Consider the following 25,000-nt stretch of genomic DNA (forward strand, 5'->3'; position numbering starts at 1 on the left):
CCCCCCCCACCCCCACCCCAGAGAGAAGCCAAAAGCCGAACCTGCCGACTCCCTCCGGAATGAAAACGTTAATATTTCTGCCCCCCCCACCTCGCCTTTTTCATTACGTGCTAATTGCTCCAGCATCTGTTCCAGAGCCCGCTCGATAACATTAATTAAATTTGCAAGCTAATCACGCGGTGCCCAGGCGCCAAAACCTGACGGACGGCCAGCCGGCCCGGTGTGGGGCAAAGATAGAGGGAAGAAAGTGAGCGGAAAAGAAAAAAGAGAGAGAGGCAGGGAGGGAGGGAGAGTGAGAGAGAGATAAACAGGAGATGGGACAGGAAGAACGGAGCGTGCGGGGGGGGGGGGGGGGGGGGTAAATGCTTCCCCAGCAGAGCGCACAGTGTCGTTAGAGCTCTCTGCGTGATCTGAAACTCCAGTAGCTCCGAGGAACACCGCGTACCCCGCTACCTGCTGACTCTGTTTGGGGGAGGGGCCACTTTGGATGGCAGGAGATGTATTAGTGCTATTTGTGCCTTCCGTTCCGACTCCACGTGATGAATAATCAGCAGGCTTATGTGGCTCTGAGCGCGCCGAGCGGAGTCCTCCTCGCCTGAAGGGGGCGCTGACACTTCCGGGATTCTGTTTGCTTGAGTGACACTGTCATCACTAATGCCACTGTCCCTCTCACTATGCTCTCTGATGCTGTTGGGAATGGCTAAATTAATTTCATGTCATAATCTCGTACTTCTGTCCACGTGATCGGGAAATAGCCGTCAGGCTAATAAATGACAGAAATGGGCTGCCCTTGCTCCCTGAACGAATGTGAGCAAATAAAGGACTAAAACAGAACCGCTCCTGTTCTTTTGTCCTTGCGTTGGTCCCCGGGAGACGGAGGATAACATTGTAAATAATGGAGCGAACGGGAGGCGATTATAACCGCGATAAACACTGACCGTCTGTCCCCCCCCCGACCAGCCTGCGGGACCCTGACTGCCTGTTTCAGGCTGTTGGCTGTGAGCTAGGCCGCACACCTGCCTGTCCTAATAACACAGGTCCGTTCACTCGGACACAATGACATCTGCGGTGCACAATGACACTCGCTACACTCTGCCTTCGCCAGGATCACGCGTAGTAAATATGGGAAATGTAGTCTTTAGGGTTTTCCTTCTTCATTCAGAAGAAAAAGAGACATCATAAGTACTGTATGCTAAAAAAAAAAAAGAAAATTTAAATGTTGGGCAAAACGTAGGAGAAGTTCTCCAGCAGTTTTTTTTTTTTTTTTTTTGAGACATCTGCTGTTGTCAGCGCTCAAAGTGATTGTTGCCCGACTTTGTTTTATTGAATTATTAAAGACTCTGTGACAGGGTGTTTTAAATGTTGGATGATGTGCATCTGTCCCTGCTGCCGAAACAGATTGGGAGCTTAGAGCGTCTCAATAAAGGGTGATGGTGGTGGTACAGGGAGGACCAAGGTGCCAGGAGTTCACATGCTGTCCATTTCTCCCTCTCTCCCTCTCTCTCTCTCTCTCGCTCTTACTCCTACCTTGCATGGCTTCTCCTCTTTCTGCATTGCACTCTCTCCTACTATGATTCTTTTTTTCACTCTATCTCCTACTCTTTACTTCCCTCTCTCCTGCCCCCCTTGCTCTCTCCCTCCTTCTCTCTCTCTCACTATCCCCCTCCCTGTCTCACTCCCTCCCCCCCCTCTCCTCTCTCTCTCTCTGTCCTGCCTTGCATGGCTTTCTCCAATCTCCTACTCTCTTTCACTCTATACTTCCCTTTCTCCTGTCGCCCTTGCTCTCTCACTCTCTCTTCCTCCCTCTCTCACTCTCTCTCCCCACCCTCCTCCCTCTCTCTCTGTCTCCTGTCTTGCATGGCTTTCTCCTCTCTCCCTCTCTCTCGCTCCATACCCTCCCTCTCTGTCTCCCTCTCTGTCTCTCTCTCTCCCTCTCCCTCTCTCTCTTTCTCCTGCCTTGCATGGCTTTCTCCTCTCTCTCTCCCTCCCTCTCTCTCCTCTCTCTCTCCCTCTCCCTCTCTCTCCTCCCTCTCTCTCCTCTCTCCCTCCCTCTCCCTCCCTCCCTCTCTGCAGAGGAGGCGGTGAACGAGGTGAAGAGGCAGGCCCTGTCGGAGCTGCAGAAGGCCGTGTCCGACGCCGAGCGCAAGGCGCACGAGATGATCTCGGCCGAGCGGTCCAAGATGGAGCGGGCGCTGGCCGAGGCCAAGAGGCAGGCCTCGGAGGACGCGCTGACCGTCATCAACCAGCAGGAGGACTCCAGTGAGGTGAGCAGCTCCCCCTATGGGGCGACATAGCTCAGGAGGCAAGAGCGGTTGTCTGGCAGTCGGAGGGTTGTCGGTTCGATCCCCCGCCCTGGGCGTGTCGAAGTGTCCCTGAGCAAGACACCTAACCCCTAACTGCTCTGGTGAATGAGAGGCATCAACTGTAAAGCGCTCTGGATAAAAGCGCTATATAAATGCAGTTCATTTACCCCTCACCTTCAGTCCAGTCCAGGAGGAGAAAGTGGGGAATTGTTTTTGAAAAGATGTCTGTAATTTCATTACCATATACACTAAATACACTATGTACATATTTCTAGGTCCCCTTCCTACTCCCTTCCGCCCACCACCGTACACTCTTCGCACGCAGCTCCTATTCTCATGCACCGCCCTGCCCACACCACTGCCCCCCCCCCCCCACCCCCCACCCAAAAAACACCCCAAAAAGCCCAAACCCCCCCCCCCCCCGCCCCGCACAGTTCCTCCTCCTCCTCCTCCTCCTCCGTGTTGCGCTGTGTTTGGGTGTGAGACCGCCGCAGCTGTGCCGGGGCCTGGGAGCAGACAGCCGAGGCATTGTGTTATTATTAAAGGCCCGAACGGAGCGCCGCCTTCCTCTGCTCAATTACCATGGCGATGTTGTTTACGCACCGACCGCGGCTAAGGGAAACGGGAGCGGAAACGGCGCGGAGAGGAGCAGGGCAGCCGACGTTTTATCTGTTACGCGCCGGCCGTTGACTCCATTGGCCGCCAGTAAATGAATACCTTTGAGGACACAAAAGCGACGGTCATGTTTTCGGTAATTTTAATATTGTACTACGTACTGCAGGTTCCCGGTGTACAGTATTCTCAATATCAGGGCTATGCCTCCACCACCGACACAGGGGGCGCTGCAGCTAAAGTGCGTGCACTTCTTTGACGCTCTTAATCGGTATCAGCCTCCTAACCGCTGTATCTTCAAAATGTGTGCGGTCTACCAAACACACCGCCTGCTGTTCAGTGCATATTTTTGTACACGATGGGAAGCGTGTGAAAATTATCCTCCACGCTGTTTTCCAACGGTGCTGCGAAACAGCCTCTTCCTCTCTGATTTATGGGTACCTCCCCACTGAACACTCTATGGACCTCCCACGCAGTACTGTGGGACCTCCTAAAAAGTATGGTTTACTTCCTGAAGTACACACACTCAGCAAAACAGGGGAAATAAGCGCATCATCCAGGAATTTTAAACACATTACAGTTGGAGAAAGTTTCGCACACTTAACAACTTTCTCATCCAGCGTACTCAACTTCCATAGTAGGCGAGTAAGCTGTTTTCGGACACGGCCCCTGACCGATGAACTCCTGTCTCTCGCTGTGGAGAGAGAACTCGGGGTGGCTGGCAGCCAGCGAGTTAAAACCAGCGAGTACAGGGATACTCAAATCTGGCCCTCGAATCCAAATCCGGCCCTGGTTTCCTTTTTTCCCCGGGTAATTAACGGAACAGTTAACGCCACCGATTGGCCAGTCATTCTTCACAACTGACTCCCCAGGTAAAGGGCGGGTGGTAAACGCAGCAGCTCTCAGCCCTCGAGGACCGTGATTTTCGTGACCGGGCCCCCTAGTGCGCGACGAGGCTAACGGCGAGCCCCCCCCCCTCTCTCTCTCTCTCTCTCTCTCTCTCTCTCTCTCTCTCTCTCTCTCCCTCCCTCTCTCTCTCTCTCTCCCCCAGAGCTGCTGGAACTGCGGCCGCAAGGCCAGCGAGACGTGCAGCGGCTGCAACGCGGCGCGCTACTGCGGCTCCTTCTGCCAGCACAAGGACTGGGAGAAGCACCACCACGCGTGCGGCCAGGGCCTGCAGGGGAGGCCAGGGGGCTCCGGGGTCCCCCAGGGAACGCCCTCCTCCTCCTCCTCCATCTCCGCGGCGGCGCCCCCCACGCATTCGGGGGGAGCCCCCCCGGCCTCGCTGTCCCTGTCCCTGTCCCTGCCGGGCCAGGCCGGCGGCGGGGGCTCGGCGGGGGCCAGCGTTTCGGGCAGCCCCAAGGAAGCCGGTTCTAGCAGCGCCTCCAGATCCACGACCCCGGCCACGCCCGCCCTGCTGGACAGCGCCTCCCGCTGACATCACACCCCGCCCCCCCCACCCCCCCCCTCTCCACAGGCCTGCCGCCCCACCAGACGCCCCCGCCCACAAACCTCCCAGACTGCTGCTACAGCACCCTCTTTTCTGGAGAGACTGAGGAACCTCTGCCACGTCCCTTTTCCTCTTCAAAGTCGCGGAAAAAACCCCGCGTCCCCCCCGCTGTCTCGACCACCTGAAGATCTGTCTCCTTTTCTCAACTCCCGAAAAGTCCTGAAGACTTCTCTGTCGCTGGGTAAAACTCGTGTGAGCGTACACGCGTGCACACACACACACGTGTGTGTGGTTGTCTGCTTTACTGTATAGCATGAGCCAAGGGGCTTATTTTACCAGCAGCCAAAAGTAATGTACTTTTATGGACTGGCCCTTTTGGCACATAACCTTGAAATCTAAGAGGTATTTTTTATTTTTTTTCTTTCTATTAAAAGCAAGAAACAACAGCATCCTCCACACATAGCTGGCCCTTGATAGCTTTGAATGAATAACTGCTTGGTCATATAACAGGCATGGCCAACATCTGGCTCTCGCAAAATAAGCCCTGTGTAAACTGTGTATGGTACATACGTGGGGGCCTGTGCATGATACTGATCCCTCGACCTTCAATAACAGCGATGGCTCCAGCTCCTGAAACTGAACTGCGTATGGGAGAGACCGGGATAATTTGTGGGACCCCATCATATACACATACGGTAATGGACCATGTGGAGATCGCTCAGTGCACAAGTTCTCACAGCAGCTGGTCTGAGTGTGGTCTTCTGGCCTGAAAAGAAAAAAGAAAAAAGAAAAGATGCACTTCAGGGCATCCCGTTCCCCGCGACCGGGGGGTTCAAAGGTCACACAAATTGTCCACATCGTTTCCCTGGGAACTGTTCCGTTTGAAAAATAACTGTTTGGTTTGTCAAAGGATTACTTTTTACTGTTTCATTTTTTGGCTTTAAATACAATAATAAATAAAGAGTAGCCCAAAAATTCTAGAGAAATAAGAAAGAAAGAAAAAAAAAGTGAAAACCCATTAACTACCTTGCTAGCAAGCCAAGAAAATCTACACCGGACTCACCTCTCTGTACCGATGTGAATCCAAATGAATTATTAAAAAAAAAAAGAAAAAAAAAAAACACAATCCAAACCTTCTATTTTTATTACACTGCCAAAGTTATGAAGTGACAGACGGAGAAGCACTCATCTTGTAACCAAACGCAAGCTACTTCAACTTGTCAGCGGCATGTCCGTGCTGATTGACAGGCAGACTGCAGTACAGCTGTGAGCTACAGGAAGGAAAGCTACAAAAAAAAACGTCGGCGAACGTGTCGTGTCATGGCCGCGTGGCTTCTGAAGTAACGACAAAGGAGAGACTTTCTGTGCTGAGTTTTTTTTTAAGTGCACCAACAACAAATAAAAGAAAAAACTGAGAAGCTGAATAAGACAGTGATTTTTTTTATTTTTTATGGAAGGCAACGATATGGATAGAAAGAAAAAGATGTCTGGCACTACCCCGAGAAGACAAACTGCCAAAACCTCAAAGAAAGAAAAGAAACATCCAAGCAAGCATTGTACAATAGGATAGCTGTTCTGATCTTATACTTTTAACGTTTTTCTTTTTCTGAGGAGATGTTTCAGTGGGTCTCCTTTTCTTGTGTTTCCTGTTTCTTTTATTTTCCAAAGCATGACAGTGTATGCGGTGTCCACCTGGTTCTCTTCTTCTCTCACTTCCTGTCACTCTCGCTCTCTTTCTCTCTCTCTCTCTCTCTTTCTCCTACCCTCCATCCATACTGCCACCCCATGTGTGCCATCCCTCCCTTCCTTGATAGGACCACCAATCGGACATCTGAGAAGGGATCAAACTCATTTGTGGTTTTTTATTTTAATATTTTTTTTTTTTTGTTATTTCAACAATATGTCTATGTCCACATTAACCTTTGGCTGCCAGAGTATCCAGAACACACGTTTCCAGGAAAGGAGACAGAGGTTTGTGCTTAACTTTGGAGCAGAAGTAAAGAGCTTTTGTGGAGACAGTCCATGTTGTTTTTTGTGGTAGGAGACGGGAAGTAACTCCTCATGTAAAATATTTTGTATTGCTCGCATTGTGAGACAGCGAGAGGACAGAGGTGCAATATGAAAAGAGAATTCAGCTACTGAATAAAACCTCAACTCCTGCCCATAGGGTGGTATATATAAATATATATAATATAAATATACATATAAATATATTTAAAGTCACAGCAGTTCAATGTGAATGTATATAGTATCTGAAGAGGTCCAAAAAATGTGTTTGCCAAATAAGAGAAACCTTTAATGTGTAAAGTCTACAATATGATGTTTTTTCCTTTGTCCATTTCATTTTTTTTTTAAGTGAAGGCATTACGGATACTAGTTCAGAGGCTTAATATTTCCATATTTGCTCAGTCTTGTTTATGTGGGCAAGCTACATAATACAGGACAATCAAGCGATTCGACCGCAGAATCACTGGTCACCGTTGGCATACTTCACACACTCTGTCAGTGGAGAAGAACCAACTGCAAACGTTTAACCGACGTGTGCACCATTGAGCAATGCAAGTTGATTTTCCAAATCTGCTGCCCCATTATTTTTATGGCTAAACATGCTAGCAGTGGCTAGGCTTTCCCACACTGACCCACTGTCAGAACCCGATCGGCGTGAGGCTAACCGGCTCTGCTTTATCTCGTCCAGGCAGTCGGGGTTTGGAGATCCAGTTATCTGAATTCATGTGAAACATTGCCATCCTTTGGGCAAAAGTGCCACTGCAGTAGTTTCACCCCTACGACAGTGCAGCTTCAGATTAAGTCTTCAGATGAAATGAAACTTTAAACATGTTTACTGGTCAACGATGGGAAACCCACATCCACAATGAAAATCTCATTTCTACACTGAATTAAATCTCTGTTATTTTCCGGCCTTTGATCTACTTAATTTTTAGAATATGATCAAAGATTAAGTTTACGAATTGGTAATGGAAGAATAGTGGGCCTTTGCTGTGTAAGAGAGTCAGATTTCAGCATAAAATGTCTGTCTGTACCTACAAGGTTCCTGAACAATATGAGCCTTTGACTGTGGATAATTTGACATGAAATCCCTAGTTAAACCATTTAATTTTGATCCACAAATATCTACAGTTTGCAGAACTCAATGTGATGTCTCATGTTTTGACAATTTGTCCTTTTTAAGTGAAAATATAATGGAAAATTATGGATGTCCAAACCATATGACACAAACCCCATCTGATCTGGCCACATATTACCTGTACCTCTGAAATGGACCAAACTTGAATGTGATTTTTTTTAAATGTCTGTTTCTCTGTTTGTTTCAGTTATTAACAGTAGGATCTGTCTATCTGTTCAGATTTAAATAAAGTGCATAATCGGGATAGGTACAAAAAAGGCTTCTGTTAGCATCAACAGCCTTTATTTTTTGTCAGTTGTACATTGTCTATTTTCATATTTTTCATAATCAAAAGTAATATATAGAGTATTGCAAGTGTGATGATTAACTCCAAGGTACCCTGCATCTGTTTATGTGTTTTGTATAGTAAACATATATATGTATTATATATGTTACCCAAATATTGCAATTAGATCTTGTTCTCTCCTGTCTCTCTGCCTGAACCTTCACAGCATCCTGCTATCCCACAATCCCTCAGTCCGGCTCTCACTAGAGCCCGCCCATTCCACTCCTCGCCAACAAGCCGGCATTGATCACTCTACCTCTGACTACCCACTGAACCCTGTGGATATCCTGTGTGTGGGGCCGCGGGGGTGGGGAAGGGGACTGTGAATTCAAAATAAGAGCGCGTAACGCTGCTCTGAGAGAAGTGTTGTTGCTGGCTGGCAGACACACAAAGCCACTGAAAGATTCCCAGGCAAGGGAGAGTTTTGTTGTTCTGTCCGTGTCAGAGCACAGAGATATCTAAGGTTAAGGAAACAAGGGGAACTTTAGGCACGCAAATGGAAAAGGAAAAAAATTTAACGTAAATATGAATAACTGTCTTGCTGTGTTGCCTCAGCTCGGCCACAATTTTTATCAAAAAACTTCAATTTTTCTCTTTTAAGTAATTTTTTTAATTTTAAGTAATGTTCAGATGTTTCAAATCCAGTAATATAATTTAAGACTGTTTTTGTTCCACGCAGTGCTGACTCAAACCATCTGTCCAATATGCAAGCACTTATGGAACTGAGCTTAATTCTTTCTTTCAAGTTTAAATATCTGTGGGATGAATGTTTGTTTAAGAGTCCTAACGTAACTTTTAATACCACAGCGGTGCTTTTTAATGATCTGAGGTCTTAGTGTAGTGGTGCTCTTGAAAGAATTGGAAAAACCCCTCATTCCATTTATTTTTTTATTTTTTTGGCTCCCTGACTCAGATGGAGGCCACGCCCCTGAGTGTGAGGAGGCGGGGTTTCAAGGCAAATCATCCTCTCATGTCCTGTTTCCATTTTAATTCATTTCCACATCGATTACCACCCAAAAATGCGACCGAAAGCACAGACCAAAGCATTTCTGCACGGCCGTAGACCTGAGCAGTAAGAAGCCATGCCACGGACACGGCAGAGACAGCTGGGCTTTTTTTAAATGAACCAAAGTATCTTCAAATAGACACTTGCTTAAAGCACAACATAATGTCCGAGTCGACGCCGCAGAGTGGATGGAGACCTACACGGTTTGGCATTCTTCATTTAAGCGATCGAAGCACATGATCGTTTGCTTCTTCGAAGTCAAAGGCCTCGGCTGCGCGTATCGTGGTGTCTCCCCCTGGTGTTTTTGAATGATGCCTGTTTACACACAGTTCTATGAAGCTTCGTACTGGGAACTCTTCAGTCGCACTGGTGCTCCTGCCTGTGCCCTTTGCCAGACTGAAGGTGTCACAGCCCAGACCTCTTCATCACAGCCAGGCCTCTTCATCACAGCCAGACCTCTTCATCACAGCCAGACCTCTTCCTCACAGCCCAGGCCTTCTTCATCACAGCCCCGTCCTCTTCATCACAGCCAGGCCTTCTTCATCACAGCCCAGGCCTTCTTCATCACAGCCAGACCTTCTTCATCACAGCCAGGTCTCTTCAACACAGCCAGGCCTCTTCCTCACAGTCCAGGCCTTCTTCATCACAGCCCAGGCCTTCTTCATCACAGCCAGACCTTCTTCATCACAGCCTCGTCCTCTTCATCCCAGCCCAGGCATCTTCGTCACAGCCAGACCTCTTCATCACAGCGAGGCTCTTCCTCACAGCCCAGGCCTTCTTCATCACAGCCCTGTCCTCTTCATCACAGCCAGAACTCTTCATCACAGCCAGGTCTCTTCAACACAGCCAGGCCTCTTCCTCACAGCCCAGGCCTTCTTCATCCCAGCCCAGGCCCCTCCATTACAGCCCCGTCCTCTTCATCACAGCCCCGTCCTCTTCATCACAGCCCAGACCACTTCATCACCGCCCAGGCCCCTCCATTACAGCCCTGTCCTCTTCGTCACAGCCCCGTCCTCTTCATCACAGCCCAGGCCCCTCCATCACAGCCCCATCCTCTTCATCACAACCCCATCCTCTTCTCCACAGCCCAGGCAACTTGAACCTCCTGAGGAACATCAATGGCAACACATATAAAATGGAGAGAAGGGATCAAATCAACAACAAATAGTTTAACCTCTTATAATTAGGCAAAAAAATGGGCAGAATGCCTTCAGGTGTGCTTTGTGTGTCTGCTGGCCTTTTAAGACCCAAACTCATGGTACGATTATCTTTTTGCCACCGCCCTCCATCTTGCCTCATAATCTAACTGAAACCTAATCAAAGAAAAGCACGCGCCACCTCAGGGCATGTGTGATCTTTATGCTGTGTTCCTGGCTTTAAAAGGGGTGTTTGGGAGGAGGGGGGTGATGGGGGGGGGGTGGCTCATAATAAAAGTGGTCTGCGGTTCAACATTAACCCACGTAGAACGAAACTTCCAAAACGCTCCTTTGCGTCCTAAACACACGCAGTGTCCGTGCGGACACACACATGGGAAGTCCCGGGTTCGTGTGGTGGTTCCCGGTTTGGGGGCTGAGGAATTCTATCATTGATGACAGAGATCTCCACATTTTTTTCTTAATAATACAACAAGGGGCTCTGTACACACACCCACCCACACACACACACACAAACATTTGTTCGGTATCACCGTTTAACGAGGGGGTAGCAAGCAGAGGATCGCTCCCAATTCATCAGAGACCAGAAACTGGGAAGGCCTGGTTGGAGCCCAGCCTTCCTCGGGGGCTATAAATAAATAAATGGGCTTCTTTCTCGTGTAGTTAGCAGGTGCAGGAGGAGGTCTGACTCATTCGTTTTGGCATGGAATGACGCTGTTTTGAGGAAAGAAGCATTCTCTTCTTTTTTTTCCCCTTCTGTTTTGGGAATGGTGCATGAGGAATCCATCCGTGCTTCACGTTTTCACCAGGGAAGAATAGAGGTGTCAGCTTCAATGATGTACAATGGGTTTTTTTTTGTTGTTTTTTTTTTTGCTTTCGTATGGTTTTTTTTTTTGTTTGTTTTTTTGCCAATGTATCACTACCAATGGCTCTATGTTACCTGTCGTGTTACTTTATTTCCACAGGTTTGGTAAAACAACAGTCTGCAATGTAAACTTGACCCTGATACAATGCTGAAAAAAGTTGCTGGGTGCAGCACTTGGTTGCTCAAAAGCCATTATAGTGACTTTTAAAAAAAAATTAATAATAATAATAATACTTTAGATAAATGAAAGTTTGATTTGATATGTGTAGGGAAGCATTATATACTGTATTGTGCAATACATAATTACAGAAAAATATACATTTCTGTACGAAGGTTGGTGTGTTAAAGAAAATATTTTCTGTTCCATTTCAAAGGTCCTGTGAACTTTCTCTAGAAAAAAAGTCAACTGTGCCAGGAGAATTGAGCTCTGAGTTTTAATTTATTTCTTGCATGCTTTAGCTTTTTTGCTATTTCTCTTTCTAATTGTGCGCTATGTTGGATATGTGACGCTATAAACATTCTAATTCAGGTTATTGTCTGTGTTGAGCTACGTATCTGTGTAATTAAAAAAAATGAATATGAGCCATTTTATGTCTCTGGGTGATTTTTAAAAATTAACAAAAATCGCTATCTGGTTTTACAAAAATGAATCCATACATTATATGCTATTATAGAAGCAAGCCATGCAATCAAAGGTAAATTTGCAATTATATTCAAATCTGGCTTTTGGAGTAGCTGACCAGATATTGCAGATATTTCCACAGAACGGTTAAATTCATCCAAGAAAATTAACTGACTTGAAACTAACTAACTAACTAGAAGTTACAAAGCATCTAATGCTTGGTTTGTAACAATTTACTTACAGTGCGTTTTACTGTCCAGCAAAGTCGTCTTCGTGTAGGCCTATCAAGTGCTTGACCGGAACACAACGTGACACTGGAAGCTGGAGGTTTAAAAAAATGCAATAGCATTTGATTCAGGGCGACCTTTAAAAATGAATGTATTTATTTATTTGGTTGAATAAAGGCGATATATGAAGATGCATAAAACGCGTCTTTAAAATTGATAATATATTTAAGGAAACCAGTGTTAGCCTTGTAGGCGTAGGATACTATGTTCCCAGTGGAAATCTGTGCTTTCGTCCTCGAATTTATTTTATTAGTGACCATTTCCGATCTACCTGTGCTGGGTCACATCTTAATTATAAACAGTGCGGTGGAAAGCTTCGGGAATGATATTTACTGTGTGCAACAGTAGGCATTCAAAAATGTCCCCTCCCCCCAAAATTAACTACATTTTCTAAAGCATTTTAACGAATCGTAATGACGACGCACCTGCTACACCACGTGACCTACAGGTGACCACTGATTACGAACAGTGAGTCCGTCATTAGCTTGACTGGCAGGTCTCTTCCCTCCCCCGCCCTCATTGGAAGTAAATTTGATTCCAGCGGGCAGATAAAAAAAATTCCCCAAATACAAATCCTGTGTTTACTGGTAGATATAGACTGGCACATTGCTGCGTATATTCGCACAGGAGAGGCGTATTCCTTTCGGAATACCCCCATTGCATTGGCGCATCTTGCGGTGTAACGCGCTGTATCGAGGATCGATTAGTGAAAGGGGTACGGGTGAAAGCGGGGGCTGTAGCAGGCATGGTTTTGGAGCCTGCTGAGTTCTGACATGGCGGAACAGAGACACGATACACTGGGGCTTCTAGACGGGGAGTACGCGAGAGATCATAGCATTGAGGACCGTGTAAGTGTGAGACGCGCCTGTAATGAGAACGGCTGCAATCGATTTACATCAGAGGGTTTTTGCTTACCGTGGTACGTGCCTCTACGTTTGATTTAAAAAATAAAACCCGTCGTTGTTCGCCGCGTATGAGAAAATGACAGATACTCGAAATAAATCGTTTGGCGACGACAGTTTCTTCTTTCGCGGTAGATTTGGGTACATTTAGTCCGCGGTAGGTCGTCGTATATTAAATGGAATGCAGTGATGTATTCCCAGTGCTTAGAACACACCGCAGCCTGAACGTTCGGTATTTCATCTGTGCACTCACGTTTCATGGAATATTTCGGATGCCTAAAAGCGTTCGGTCTTTGCCTTCACCCGCAGGCATTCGCTCGCGCCGTGTACATCTGCGAAAAATGTGTCTCTCTAGCTTGAGGGCGGGAGCTGCCTTAGCATCTGGACAGGCCGAATGCAGCTGCGTGTTTGCTTTATACATGTAAACAATAGCCTACAAAAATAGGAGACTCAAATATCGTTGAAGTGAATCTCTCAGTGTAAGTACCGTATTCTTGAAAGCTAATGAGTATGGCGAAGCATATTGCATGCATAATCCGTTAGTGATTGTGTTTTTCTCTTTTCTTTTTTGGACGGGGAATCAGTTGCTTGTATGAAAATGTGTATGTTGGATACATTGTGCATCTTTCTAGAAACGTGCTTTGTAAACCATAGGGTCTTTTTTAAAGGATGCATTTGTTTTGTTTGTTTTTTTAAAAAGAAAGATAAACAGACTTTATCCACAACAGGCAACCTCTGTTCGCCCATAAATCTGCAAACGCTTCTCTCTGCACAGAGGTCTTGTGCATCTGTTACCCCCTTGCTGACGCTGTTTCCCAGGAGCTAGAGGCCATCAAAGCCCGGGTGCTGGAGATGGAAGAGGAGGCCGAGAAACTGAGGGAGGTGCAGTACGACTCGGAGCAGCAGCTCATCTGTAGCCCCCAGGCGGGTGAGTCGTGGTGCAGCCGACCCCCACCCCCACCCCCACCCCCATCCCTGTGGGGGCACGGTGTGGAGAGCACCGCAGATCACACCGTCATCATCACCCACGGATATTTTGAACAGGCAGCTGTGTGGAAGTCGATGGTTGTTGGCACTTGTCGTCAGTACCAGATGCTCATGAGTTTGAGGCCCTGGGTGGGCATTAGCTATACTGCAGAGTAAGACCGTTTTCAACCTTTTAAGGGTGTGAGGTCACAAGTATGTGATTAGAATGTTCTTGACGGAACAATCTAATGCTGGTGTAAAAATCACTACTGGTAACGGAATGCAATGGAGTTCTAGAACACTGACATCATTTTGAAAAAACTTTCCAAAAACCTACTCTTCAAGGAGTTAAACCTTGACTGCTAATGTACAAGTTATGTATATGACAGCAAACATAAATTGTACATATAACCACTAAAACTATGCTTTTGGTGACATTGCTAGCGTTCAATAATGCTTTAATTACAATTTGTTACAGCAAGTAGGGTGAATATCACCCCCAAATGATTGTAGATCTTGCAAGACGGGATTGTACAGTGTGTAGCCTGTGTACGAATTCTCTACTAGTGTGGGGGTGTAGGATGCTATGCTAAAAGGAAATGTACTGGAGTCAAAAAAAGATTACCAATGCGACTGAATTTTTGAAGTTATAAATGTGACTGAAGTATTTGACTACTTCAACATACTGTCTTAGGTTAACAGCGTATTCTCTGTGCTCCTCGCTCTAATATGTAAGTGCATGTGTGCGTGGTAATTACAGTTACAGAGGACGTTCCCGACAGCGCTTCTATTTATAATACAGCCATTGTGCCAGAAGTGGCAGCAAATTTTAAAACGAACTACAGCTTTTTAAATAGAAGGGAAGACAGTTTAATATTTAGGCGTACAGATTGCCATTTTTATGATCTTATCTAAGGAGTATTCTGATGTTTGTCTCACTTTTTATTCCTAGGGCTGTTCTACACAATGACACATGAGGAGAGAATAGATGCTGACAACAGATCCGTCTATGTGGGCAATGTAAGTTCACTCCTCCTTCAGAACACTTGATATATTTCGCATGAAAAACTTCTTTTAATATTGTACATCTACTGCAAAAAATTACTGTTTTTAATTTCTTTTAATGGATCCCCATCACTTACCTTTTCTGCTGTTGGTGGGTTGTCTTTTAAAAAATAAAAATAAAAAAAACAGGTGGACTACGGAGCAACTGCTGACGAGCTAGAAATCCACTTCAATGGCTGCGGCCCTGTGAACCGCGTGACGATCCTGTGTGACAAGTTCACTGGCCATCCGAAAGGGTGAGTTCTGTGAGCCCGCGGGCTTGCACGCTTACCGTTTGTCTTTTGTCAAGAGGCGAATGGTGTGCATTTGGGCTGGCTGAGGATTTGCGATTTGAAGGCGAACGGAATTGAAGTGCATGATGACATTTCTACAATGCATAAAAACGTATTGAATGTGTTCTGTACTAGCGTTTGGGATAAGTACGCTATGTTATGTTGTATGCTAGTGTTGGAGATGAGTAGCCTCTGTTATGTTGTATATTGGTGTTTAGGTTGAGTACCATTTGTTATGTTGTATACTAGTGTTTGAGATGAGTACCCTCTGTTATGTTGTATACTAGTGTTTGAGATGAGTATCTTATGTTTACTAGTGTTTGAGAGGAGTACCCTCTGTAAGTTGTATACTAGTGTTTGATATGAGTGCCATCTATATGTTGTATACTAGTGTTTGATATGAGTGCCATCTGTATGTTGTATACTAGTGTTTGATATGAGTGCCATCTGTATGTTGTATACTAGTGTTTGATATGAGTGCCATCTGTATGTTGTATACTAGTGTTTGAGATGAGTACTCTCTGTTATGTTGTATACCAGAGTTTGAAACGAGTGCTCTCTGTCTTCAGTTTTGCGTATATTGAGTTTTCGGACAGAGACTCTGTGAGGACAGCAATGACACTTGACGAGACACTCTTCAGGGGCAGAGTCATTAAGGTGAGATCCAGGGTCTTGGGAAGGAGACGCATCAAAAACCTGCATTTTGAATGCAAGCGAATTGGTTGAAGAACAAGTCATGGTAACCAGTAGTAGTGTATGCTGTCTGGTTTCCAAGGAGAATACCTTGCAAAACTATTTTTAGGCAGTTGTGCAGTTTGAGCACTGGGAGAAAATACTGTTCGGTGCAAAAATGTAGTACATTTTTTAAAAACATTTCAATGCAACATTTATTAAAGCTTCATAGGGCTGAAACATTGTATCCCACAATGCACCATCCGCACCAAACACAGCATTGCGAAACCTGTTGGTTTTAATCTTGCTTGTGTGAAAGTGGGAGTAGGTAAATCACTGTCCCTGTTCTGATTGGTTAAAATGCAGACAGCTCCCTGTAGCGCCACACATTACTAATTTAAAGTGCTGCTAATGTGTATTTTATGATCTCATTACAAGCTGCCTCTTGACCATGTAGCTCAGCAGTTCTTAACCCTGATCCCGGAGAACCACTATGCTGTTGGTTTAATCTTAAAAATCTGAGTTAACTGTAATCAGCCGCTTTAATTGAACAGTTAAGCGCTGAGTAATGAAAACCAGTGGACATTGTAGGCCACCAGGATCAGGGTTAAGAAGCGCTGTACATTATCTGTGCTCTGTAATCTGCACTGTTGTTATTAGCAAGGAGCATAACATTGTCTACATGGGCTTTGCACAGGTGCTGCCCAAGAGGACGAACATGCCAGGCATCAGCACCACCGATAGGGGGAGCCACCGAGGGGGTCGATCCCGGGGGCGGGGCTTCCGCGCGTCCAGGTTCAACGGCTTCCGGGGCAGGTACCGCTGCCGATCGACCAGGTCGGCCCTTCCGCGCCCCTACGCCCCCCTGCCGGGAAAGAGACCCTGGGGGGCCACAGAGCACCGAGACCAGGGCGCCAAAAGGCACTCCTGCCTCCTGCTCATAACCCCGCCCACTGACGACTCCGGGCCCGGTCCCAGCCGAAATCAGCACCCGTAGCACCGTCCGACCGCCACCCCCCTCTCCCCAACCTCAGAGATGAGGAGTTTTGGATGTGTAAGTGTTTTATTTGTACGTTGAAAATAAAGGTGTGAGCTCGAAAACAGCCAACTGCTTTTGTAACACATCGTCCGTTCAGTCAGAGACTTTGTAGACCACGGCTTGAAAGCAATGTCTGGATTTGAGGAGCTGAAGATTGTTTACTGTATATTGTTCATGGAGACATTGCTCAAATGTAAACAAGGGGCCAGTAAGCATGCAGGTGTGGTGGTTACAGTTTAAACTACATCTCCTGCATCACAGATTAAAAATGTATCTTGGACTTCTTGAAGCCTTGTGCCTATCTGTATAACATGACTTGTCAAATTTACCCGCACTGACTACGAAGATGTCTGCTTTTGATAAGTGATAACGAATCAGGCAATTGCCTTGTGACATTATTGCAACATTCTTTTTGTTTTTTTTTTTTGTGGGAAACTAAAATCCATCCTCCCGAAATGTAATTTTTCAACCCCTTATTTTTAGGGAGGGTGGAAGTGTTCAATATTTGTTCTGCCATAACTAAAACTTAATAAATTGTGGGTGTGAAAGTAACATAACTAAGATGTTTTTAATGTGTGCCACAATCTCCCAAGTCCTTGTGCGTATCTGTACACACAGCGTTGCACTATTGAGGGGAAAAAAAGAAGCAAGTTTAGTAAAAATGTATTTCTCAATGGACTTTCTGTGTTCAAGTTTCACATATATTAGGAAAATTGGTGTGTACACTGTAGTCCTATAATGGAGATTAAACAAGAAGTCATGAATGCAGGAAGGCCATTTACACTGAAGGCCTGTTTTATGTTTAGTCTGCCCATTTCTTTTTAGAGACCTCTGCATCTGGAGGCAGCAAGGATAATGGTGCCTTGCTGTTCAAGTGATCAGTATTTCAGTTGTTTTGTAATTGGGCAACTTTGTGGAAAGTGATGTGTTCTGTGTTCATATCACTGTACATATTTCATACAAACTTTCTTTACTGGAAGACAAATAAAAAATGTAAAAGAAATGGCCAACAGGAATTATTCTTTTTTTTTTTTTTTTTTACATGCAGCAGGTTAAATAGGGCAATGATTTGACAGCACAGGCTTCCATACACAGTATTTTTATGCGAGAAAACAACTGCAGATACAGGAAGAATGAATGCTTTATTTTATGAAGAAGCAGGCAAATGTCATAAATACAAAATAAAGAATTATGGGGAGGGGTTATGTACAAAGCACAAGATCTGACGGCAGAGTTGTCAGCAAGCTTGCACCATCATCGCAGATACCATGCTGTCAAAGGCCCTGTAAAAGAGCACACCCAAATCAATACCAGGATGATTACACACAAGATTATGCAAATTATTATTAATGATCGCAAATGTCCCTTACTTTGATTGGATGGGGTCACCAGGGTTGTAGAAAGGGTTGCACATCACGTCAGTGAAGGAGTTGTGCAGCTTTCGGAACATCTGTGGGACAGTAGAGTGCCATTGATCATAATGCAAAAGGTACACCTGTTAACGGCTACGCTGGCTGTCCAGACTAAGCCCACGACCTGCTGCACTGAAAATTACCACTCTTCTAGGACAGCGAGCGTCTCTGCATCGGTCAACTGGAAAGGAACAGAGAGGAATTTGTATGGAAAACTTACGCTGCGGATTTCATTGTCTCTTAGAGATGTGTTCGAAGAATCGACGACGATGACGAATTTCACCTTGGAGTTTGTGACATAGCCGTATCTGGCCACAGGGTAAAGGAGATAGTCAATGAAATGCGGAAAATAAGATTTATAAAAACAGGCTGTAGACTTTTTAAACTCTCTATTATCACGAATACTTGAAACAAAAAAATGTTCTGTAGTTTATCCCATGGCCTATTCAATTAGCCTAGTAAATACAGGACCATCTATCATAATACTATGACGATATTTCCAAATAAACCAGGGCTGTTTTAGAAAACGCTATATACGTTAAGTGAACAACACAACGATCAGCAACTTTACTCTAAGAAACACTGTTAGAACACAGTCCATCACGGTACACAGTCGTACGGCTATACGGTGAATGAAGTATGTCCCTTGTTACATGCGTATGTAAGCTAGCTAATGTGCGTTACATCAGACACACTGTGTTAAAAGGATACACTTTGTAATCTTCTGTTGGGTACAGCAGACCAAGATACAATTCTCTTTGATCAACCAGGGCTTTTCCCACCGCAGATATCTTCTCCTCCACCACATCCAGCGAGGTATGGACCGTGTAATGAAACTTCAACTCATTCTCCGTAGGTACACTCCGGATGTACAGAGGATAGTTCTAGAGCAAAAATAAATTCCAAAAATGTTCACCAATAATTGCTAGACTAGTCAACAATCACCCATTTAGCTAAAGTAATTAAGATAGCCCAATACTTTTAGTAACATGCTAGTCCTGCAGCAATAACTGTTACTCGAGAAATGTCAAGATCCTTCTATCTATTTAAAATACAAAATATTAGCTATGTAGCTAGCAACAGTTTTGCGAAACAAGCTAACACTACTCGTTAGCCAGAAAATGCTAATAACGCTAGGCTAATAATAATAATAGCGTTTAGCTGAGGCACGAAAGTGAACTGTCGCGCACCTTTTGTCTATCGTAGCCAGTCAGCTAGCTGCGTTAGATCGCCAACCTTTTCCGTTCGTTTGTGAAATTAACTACATAGGAATAAACATAATCTCCAGTCGTGACAAAAACATTTATGACATAATGGCAGAAAAAGACATTTAATCGTACCTCTTTTGCAATGACAGCAATACAGACCGCCATGTTGGAACTATGAAAAAACAGTCGTCACGTGACCTTGATCTCTCTTCCTCTTTAGCAGCTGGACATCCACCGTTTTACTCTATTTTCACAAAATCAGTGTTTCTTGCTCCACTATTAATCGCTTTGTTTGCACAGTCTATTGAGGTGTTCGTCTTTTTGCTGAAATATCTTTTCTGTCTGCTGTATGTGTATTTTAAAATCCACATCCGCAGATCGTGATCAGAAAGCTCGCGTGATCAGAAATAAAGATAGTGTAAGAAACTACTAAAGATACACATGTTACTATGCAACCGTCGTTGCTACTTCCTCTTCATAACGTAGGAGTTCGTAGGGACAGAAAATCAAGAAAGTTGTTCATCTCGAAGCTCCTTGCTTCGGAACTTCCTGAATGTATTTGTCACCTGACTGCTTTCTTTGCGCTTTCGGAGCTGCAATGGGTCTTCATTTAATTCACAGTGTATCACTTCTGCTCCTGAGTTTTTTATGTTGTTGCTGGTCAGAGGCGCCCAGAAATGGGTCAACTCCAAATATTATCATTATGCTTATGGATGACGTGAGTGATTTGGAGTTATTCTTTTGAAACGGAAAACTGTAATGGATTGAGTTGTCAAAGTGTATATCAGTCTCTCAAATACGGAAATTCACTGTGGTAATGTAGTACAGCTCTGTTTGACCGTTAAAAAATGTGATAACTTTGTTATATATCCTTTTTGCACGTGTGCTTCTTTAATCGACTTGTTGTTTTGAAGGTTTTAGTGGCTGTACCACTGTGATCACTTATAACATGACCTGTTTTGTCATTTTTAAAGAAGTGAGCACTGAGGGTTTTTCTCAGATGAGCTCTAGACACAACTTACTCACCTGTTTTTTATCACATGACATTTTAAAAAATCACAAATTACATGAGCCTTCAGTAAGTAACTAAGTAACATGCGTAGGCTGACACAAGGATGATGTTTTCATCTGGCGAATCCTTCTGAAACACAGATGGGATGGGGCGATTTGGGGGTATTTGGCCAGCCCTCGAAGGAGACCCCAAACCTGGACCGCATGGCCGCCGAGGGTATGGTGTTCCCCAACTTCTACACTGCGAACCCCCTCTGCTCTCCATGTGAGTGTGACAACGTCTGTAGTGTGAGAAAAATGACACAAAAATACCTCTCTCACTCTACAGGTAGTATTACATTACGCTTTTTTCCTGAGCCAAGAAAACAGAAGTTATGGGGAATTAATTCAGTCAGCAGAATGGGTATTATGGGATGTTTAGACAGAGACAGTCAAATGTAGTTTGCCCAATCACTGTACCTCAAGTGGTAGAAGTCACATGACAGATGTGGCTAGCCTTTTGGCAGTATGTGGGAAATGTATTCATCCATCACAACACAAGCAATATGGGAGAGAAAACCACAGCAAGTCAAGTAAAATAGTTTATGGCTGCTAGCTGTGATTAAGAGGTAAAATGCAGAAGTACTCTGCATGGGGGATGGGTTAGTCAAACTGAAGGTGCGGGGGTCCTTTAAAAGCGCATTCTCTCCCAACTTAATGAATAATTCAAAATATTAAACCAGATGCCCTTGGATGACAGAGGAGAGAAGACTCATTATGCAAATAAGGATAATACACCGTTGAAATATGCTAATAGGACCTCATTTGAGAACTTGAATAAACTTGTTATGCAAATGAGGTCTGCCATTAGGCCTTTTCTTTCCTAATTAATATTTAAGCAAATAAGATGGCATCAGTTATTCATCTTCTGTGTGTGATTTGTTGGCTTTGATGAACCTTTCTGCATGGTACCTGAAACACCATTTTACCACAATAAAGAGGGCGTTTATCTCCACAGTACCTTTAATCAGTTGCATTGCGTATTGTACATTGTACATTTTTGGAGATATTAGAGAATGCACTTATCAGATTATTTGGGGCAAGAAATCTTTGTCTTTAGCAAAGTCTTTTTGTGTTCTACAGTTCATATTTGTTTCTGTTGTTAATTGGGAAGTGTTAATTAAATATCATGTGTTTATTGAGCACTCTCTGATGAATAAGTTGATAGGTTGATCTCATGTAGCATTTTTACAAAATAGCATGAAATCCCATATACTGCATGTGAAACAATGTACTGAAGTTACACATTGGCAGTTGCGCTTCGAAGAGGCATAGCCGCAGCTGAAAGTGGTTTTTGCACTTCTGAATTAAGGGCAGGAAAGACATCTGCGCCTTGTATTTGCCAACAGGAAAAATAGTGTATCGAAAACATATTTGAAGTTTTGAAAAAAAAAAAAAAAGTGTGAATTGTTTGTTACTGTGTTTTCGCAGCACGAGCCTCCCTGTTGACTGGGAGGTTACCTGTGAGGAACGGATTCTACACCACCAACGCCCACGCCCGGAACGGTGAGCGCTCGATTCGGCCTGCTGCTGCTGCTGGGCCACCTGTCCACGTTCCGCTTGCGTGTTCCTGGGCAGAGAGGCTGTCTGTGCTGACCAAGGAAGACCAGCGGAGACGTAACGGCAGCAGCGCAGCATAGCGGTTAGGGCACAGAGGTTGCAGGTTTGATTCCCTGGTTGGGCACTGATGTTGTAGCCTTTGTTCAAGGTACTTAACTTCAATTTTCTTCATAGCAATCTTTATAATTAGATTGTATATAAGCTGTGCAGATCTGCTAAATATCTAAAATGTGAGTAGAACTGCTGTATGCCGGCTTGCTGCATTGTAAAGAAAAGCCATTCACTGTTGCCGTCCTGTCTAATACCTATTTGAGAGCTTTTGGACAGAGATGTACTCTTCTCAAGACTGCATTTAAGTTCAGCCGATAATTTTCCCACTTTTTGTGTTGCCATATCCTACATTTTTAACAGCCAGATCCCATTTTGTGCATCCTTTTGTTTTTACCATTGGCCTTAACTTCTGAAAGTTAAGTGCTGCACCCAGTCTTTGAAAACTGCACTGTCTATGGAACTGGCTTTAATAATTACAGTTCATTAAAGTCAGTTGCAATAGAAATGTACTGCTTTGAGGCACGGCATGTAAAAGAAGTACTCTTGAGTTATACTGTGATATCTATGGCTGTGTGAGCCCTGGGGTCCCTGGTTGCATTGTGTCATTTTTTGGTTTTGCATGGAGGAGGAAGTCATTTGCATGTGATCTCAGTCCTACCGCTTTTAACCCCTTGTGAACCCGTGGATCACAGCGTACACTCCCCAGGAGATCGTGGGAGGAATCTCCGATGAGGAGATCCTACTCCCACAGATGCTGAAGAAGATGGGCTATGTGAACAAGATTGTTGGAAAATGGTGGGTGGCTTATTGTTTAAGAATAAACACACAAACGCGCTCTATTAGAATAAGCTCCGCGCATGTAAAGCTTTGCATGCTACTTCATTATGAAAAATAAAACAAATATAATAGACAAAGGACCCTTAACTCTAAGTTTTTGCTCCTTGTCTTTGTACTTGATGATGATGATGACAACTGTGATGGTGGTGTTTGTGATGGTGATGACTGTGGTGGTGGTGTTTGTGTTGATGTTGACTGTGGTGGTGGTGTTGATGATGATGATTCTGATAGCATTGGTGATGACGATGATGATGACTGTGATGGTGGTGTTTGTGATGGTGATGACTGTGGTGGTGGTGTTTGTGTTGATGTTGACTGTGGTGGTGGTGTTGATGATGATGATTCTGATAGCATTGGTGATGACGATGATGATGACTGTGGTGGTGGTGTTTGTGATAGTGATGACTGTGGTGGTGGTGTTTGTGTTGATGTTGACTGTGGTGGTGTTGATGATGATGGCTGTGATGAAGGTGATGCTGATGACGATGACTGTGACTGTGGGGATGATGATATGATGGTTATGACTGAGATTATTAAAAGCGTTCTCATGCATTGTGGGCTCTTCCCAGGCATCTTGGCCACAGGCCCCATCACCTCCCCCTGGAGCATGGCTTTGACCAGTGGTTCGGGGCTCCAAACTGCCACTTTGGCCCCTACAACAGCAGCGTGAGACCCAACATTCCCGTCTACAACAACTCTCAGATGGTGGGAAGGTACGCATCATGAATACACTATCACACACACACACACACTCGCGCGCGCACACACAGGTGCACACGGAGCTGGCGGAGCAGTAACAAATGGCCTTGGACCGGACAGGCAACTCCTACGGGCTGAGCTGGGTGTGTGGGCGGGGGGGGCTGTGTGTTTGCGCACGCGTCTGTACCAGCTGCTCCTGTGTGTTTCACTTTTCACCCGTTTATTTCCCTCCGGAGTGACCTCGCTATCATTTGAGGCGGGCGGGTTTGGGGATGGGGCGGGGGGGTGCTGGTTTTGCGCTTAGCCGGGAGTTTAATTGCCGTACCTGGTCCAGGGGAAGACGCGCACCCCCGGGGACAGTAGGCCGTGTCCCACCTGAGGGAAGGGAAGCACTAGAGGCTCCTAATGAGCACGTAGCACAAACTCCAGACTCCATACAGAGTCGCTGATTCCGCTCCTGGGAGCGTGTTTCTGCATTTGGAATCGTCTCTGACAGAGCAAGATGTTGTATTGGTGTTCAAATCAAAGTGATGCCACACATTTATACCTGTAAATGTGCTCTTTTTTTTCTTCTTTTTTAAAATGCTTCTAAAAATTGCTGTGTACAAAAATCTAAATGTTTATGAAACACAAATGCAACATTATATAAAATGTAAATGCAAATTGCATATGCAATAATTAACTCGTAAGGAAATATTGATTCAATAAATCTGAATTCCCTATTTCCATTTATTGTTCGTAAGTGGAAACATTTGAGAATAAATTATATAACTGCGGAGACTCCACTTTTCCAGTGTGCTGGTGCAAATTTTGTTGTGCAATGAAGTATGAAATAGTGCATCAGAATTGTATTTTGTTGTGTTGCAGGTACTACGAAGAGTTTGGGATCAACAAAAAAAGCGGGCAGTCTAACCTCACACAGATCTACCTGCAGGTGAGTGAGCAGCCACACAAACGAGGAACTGAAAATTTGGTGGCTGTTTTTGATTCAGCAGTCATCTTAGATTAAGCTCCTAAAAAAAAAACGGTTAGGTTTCCATGGTGACTCTGCCGGTGGTGGATGTTAACGCCCGTCACGCCCCCTTCTCTTCCAGGAGGGCCTGGAGTTCCTCCGCGCCCAGGCCTCGGCCCAGCGCCCTTTCTTCCTGTACTGGGCTGCGGACGCCACGCACGCGCCCGTCTACGCCTCGAAGCGCTTCCTGGGGAAGAGTCAGAGAGGCCGGTGAGTCTGAGTCTGAGTCTGGGGTGGGGTGGGGGATGTGCACGCTCTTCTGCAGCAATCGGGATTGGCTGGTGATTCTGCAGCGATGGAACAGGATTAGAAGTGCGATTCAATCTGCGTTAGAGAAATAACATGAGAAAAAAGCATGAAAAGACACAGAAAAGGCTTCGGAGATGTGCCCCTTCTATGCGGTGACAGTCGCGGAAACCAGAAGCAGCAGCCGAGCGCTGCGACGTGATTGGTTGATGCACAATCGTGAGAAGATTTTTGAATAAA

At 45.1% G+C, this 25,000-nt stretch overlaps 4 protein-coding genes and 2 long non-coding RNA genes across 18 annotated transcripts in view; 3 read left to right on the top strand and 3 right to left on the bottom strand.

Annotated features, from left to right (window-relative positions):
- The window catches only part of cbfa2t3 (CBFA2/RUNX1 partner transcriptional co-repressor 3), a 57,387-nt gene extending 48,435 nt beyond the window's left edge, over positions 1–8,952 (top strand). For 4 of the 8 annotated variants that reach the window (XM_035418091.1, XM_035418094.1, XM_035418096.1 and 1 more), the window contains exons 11-12: positions 2,074–2,264; positions 3,967–4,392. In XM_035418091.1, the coding sequence (XP_035273982.1) occupies positions 2,074–2,264; positions 3,967–4,353 (578 nt within the window). In that variant the 3' untranslated portion in view covers positions 4,354–4,392. Of the gene's footprint in view, positions 1–2,073; positions 2,265–3,966; positions 4,394–8,001 lie in introns of those variants that run through there. The other 4 variants (XM_035418092.1, XM_035418093.1, XM_035418095.1 and 1 more) reach the window with 2 other exon arrangements.
- LOC118227543 lies at positions 8,715–9,654 on the bottom strand. The gene is made up of 2 exons (XR_004765293.1): positions 9,418–9,654; positions 8,715–9,376 (listed from the first exon to the last, which is right to left on the bottom strand). It is a non-coding gene; the product is annotated as an uncharacterized LOC118227543 (long non-coding RNA).
- A 179-nt stretch (positions 9,655–9,833) lies between these two features.
- Positions 9,834–12,982, bottom strand: LOC118227544. Its single transcript, XR_004765294.1, has 3 exons — positions 12,685–12,982; positions 11,724–11,803; positions 9,834–9,946 (listed from the first exon to the last, which is right to left on the bottom strand). It is a non-coding gene; the product is annotated as an uncharacterized LOC118227544 (long non-coding RNA).
- pabpn1l (PABPN1 like, cytoplasmic) lies at positions 12,246–17,684 on the top strand. 6 transcript variants are annotated; one of them, XM_035418102.1, is made up of 6 exons: positions 12,246–12,688; positions 13,447–13,599; positions 14,590–14,657; positions 14,832–14,938; positions 15,544–15,631; positions 16,344–17,684. In XM_035418102.1, exons 1-6 carry the CDS (start codon positions 12,640–12,642, stop codon positions 16,641–16,643), a joined length of 765 nt encoding a protein of 254 aa, XP_035273993.1. In that variant the 5' UTR covers positions 12,246–12,639; the 3' UTR covers positions 16,644–17,684. The 6 variants fall into 6 exon arrangements, with proteins under 6 accessions (XP_035273993.1, XP_035273998.1, XP_035273995.1 ...); XM_035418107.1 differs by having other exon boundaries at positions 12,248–12,688; positions 13,491–13,599; XM_035418104.1 differs by having other exon boundaries at positions 12,249–12,617.
- Positions 17,685–17,808: 124 nt separating this feature from the next.
- Positions 17,809–19,720, bottom strand: trappc2l (trafficking protein particle complex 2-like). The gene is made up of 5 exons (XM_035418109.1): positions 19,438–19,720; positions 18,809–18,981; positions 18,318–18,405; positions 18,056–18,135; positions 17,809–17,968 (listed from the first exon to the last, which is right to left on the bottom strand). The coding sequence occupies exons 1-5, from the start codon at positions 19,468–19,470 to the stop codon at positions 17,923–17,925; spliced, it is 420 nt and encodes a 139-aa protein (XP_035274000.1). The 5' UTR covers positions 19,471–19,720; the 3' UTR covers positions 17,809–17,922.
- A 117-nt stretch (positions 19,721–19,837) lies between these two features.
- The window catches only part of galns (galactosamine (N-acetyl)-6-sulfatase), a 22,577-nt gene continuing 17,414 nt past the window's right edge, over positions 19,838–25,000 (top strand). The window contains exons 1-7 of the mRNA XM_035418101.1: positions 19,838–20,023; positions 20,458–20,581; positions 21,787–21,861; positions 22,659–22,761; positions 23,373–23,516; positions 24,370–24,436; positions 24,597–24,724. Of these exons, the coding sequence (XP_035273992.1) occupies positions 19,859–20,023; positions 20,458–20,581; positions 21,787–21,861; positions 22,659–22,761; positions 23,373–23,516; positions 24,370–24,436; positions 24,597–24,724 (806 nt within the window). The 5' untranslated portion in view covers positions 19,838–19,858. The remainder of the gene's footprint in view (positions 20,024–20,457; positions 20,582–21,786; positions 21,862–22,658; positions 22,762–23,372; positions 23,517–24,369; positions 24,437–24,596; positions 24,725–25,000) is intronic.

Source organism: Anguilla anguilla, chromosome 5 (assembly GCF_013347855.1).
Source record: "Anguilla anguilla isolate fAngAng1 chromosome 5, fAngAng1.pri, whole genome shotgun sequence".
Lineage (NCBI taxonomy): Eukaryota > Metazoa > Chordata > Actinopteri > Anguilliformes > Anguillidae > Anguilla > Anguilla anguilla.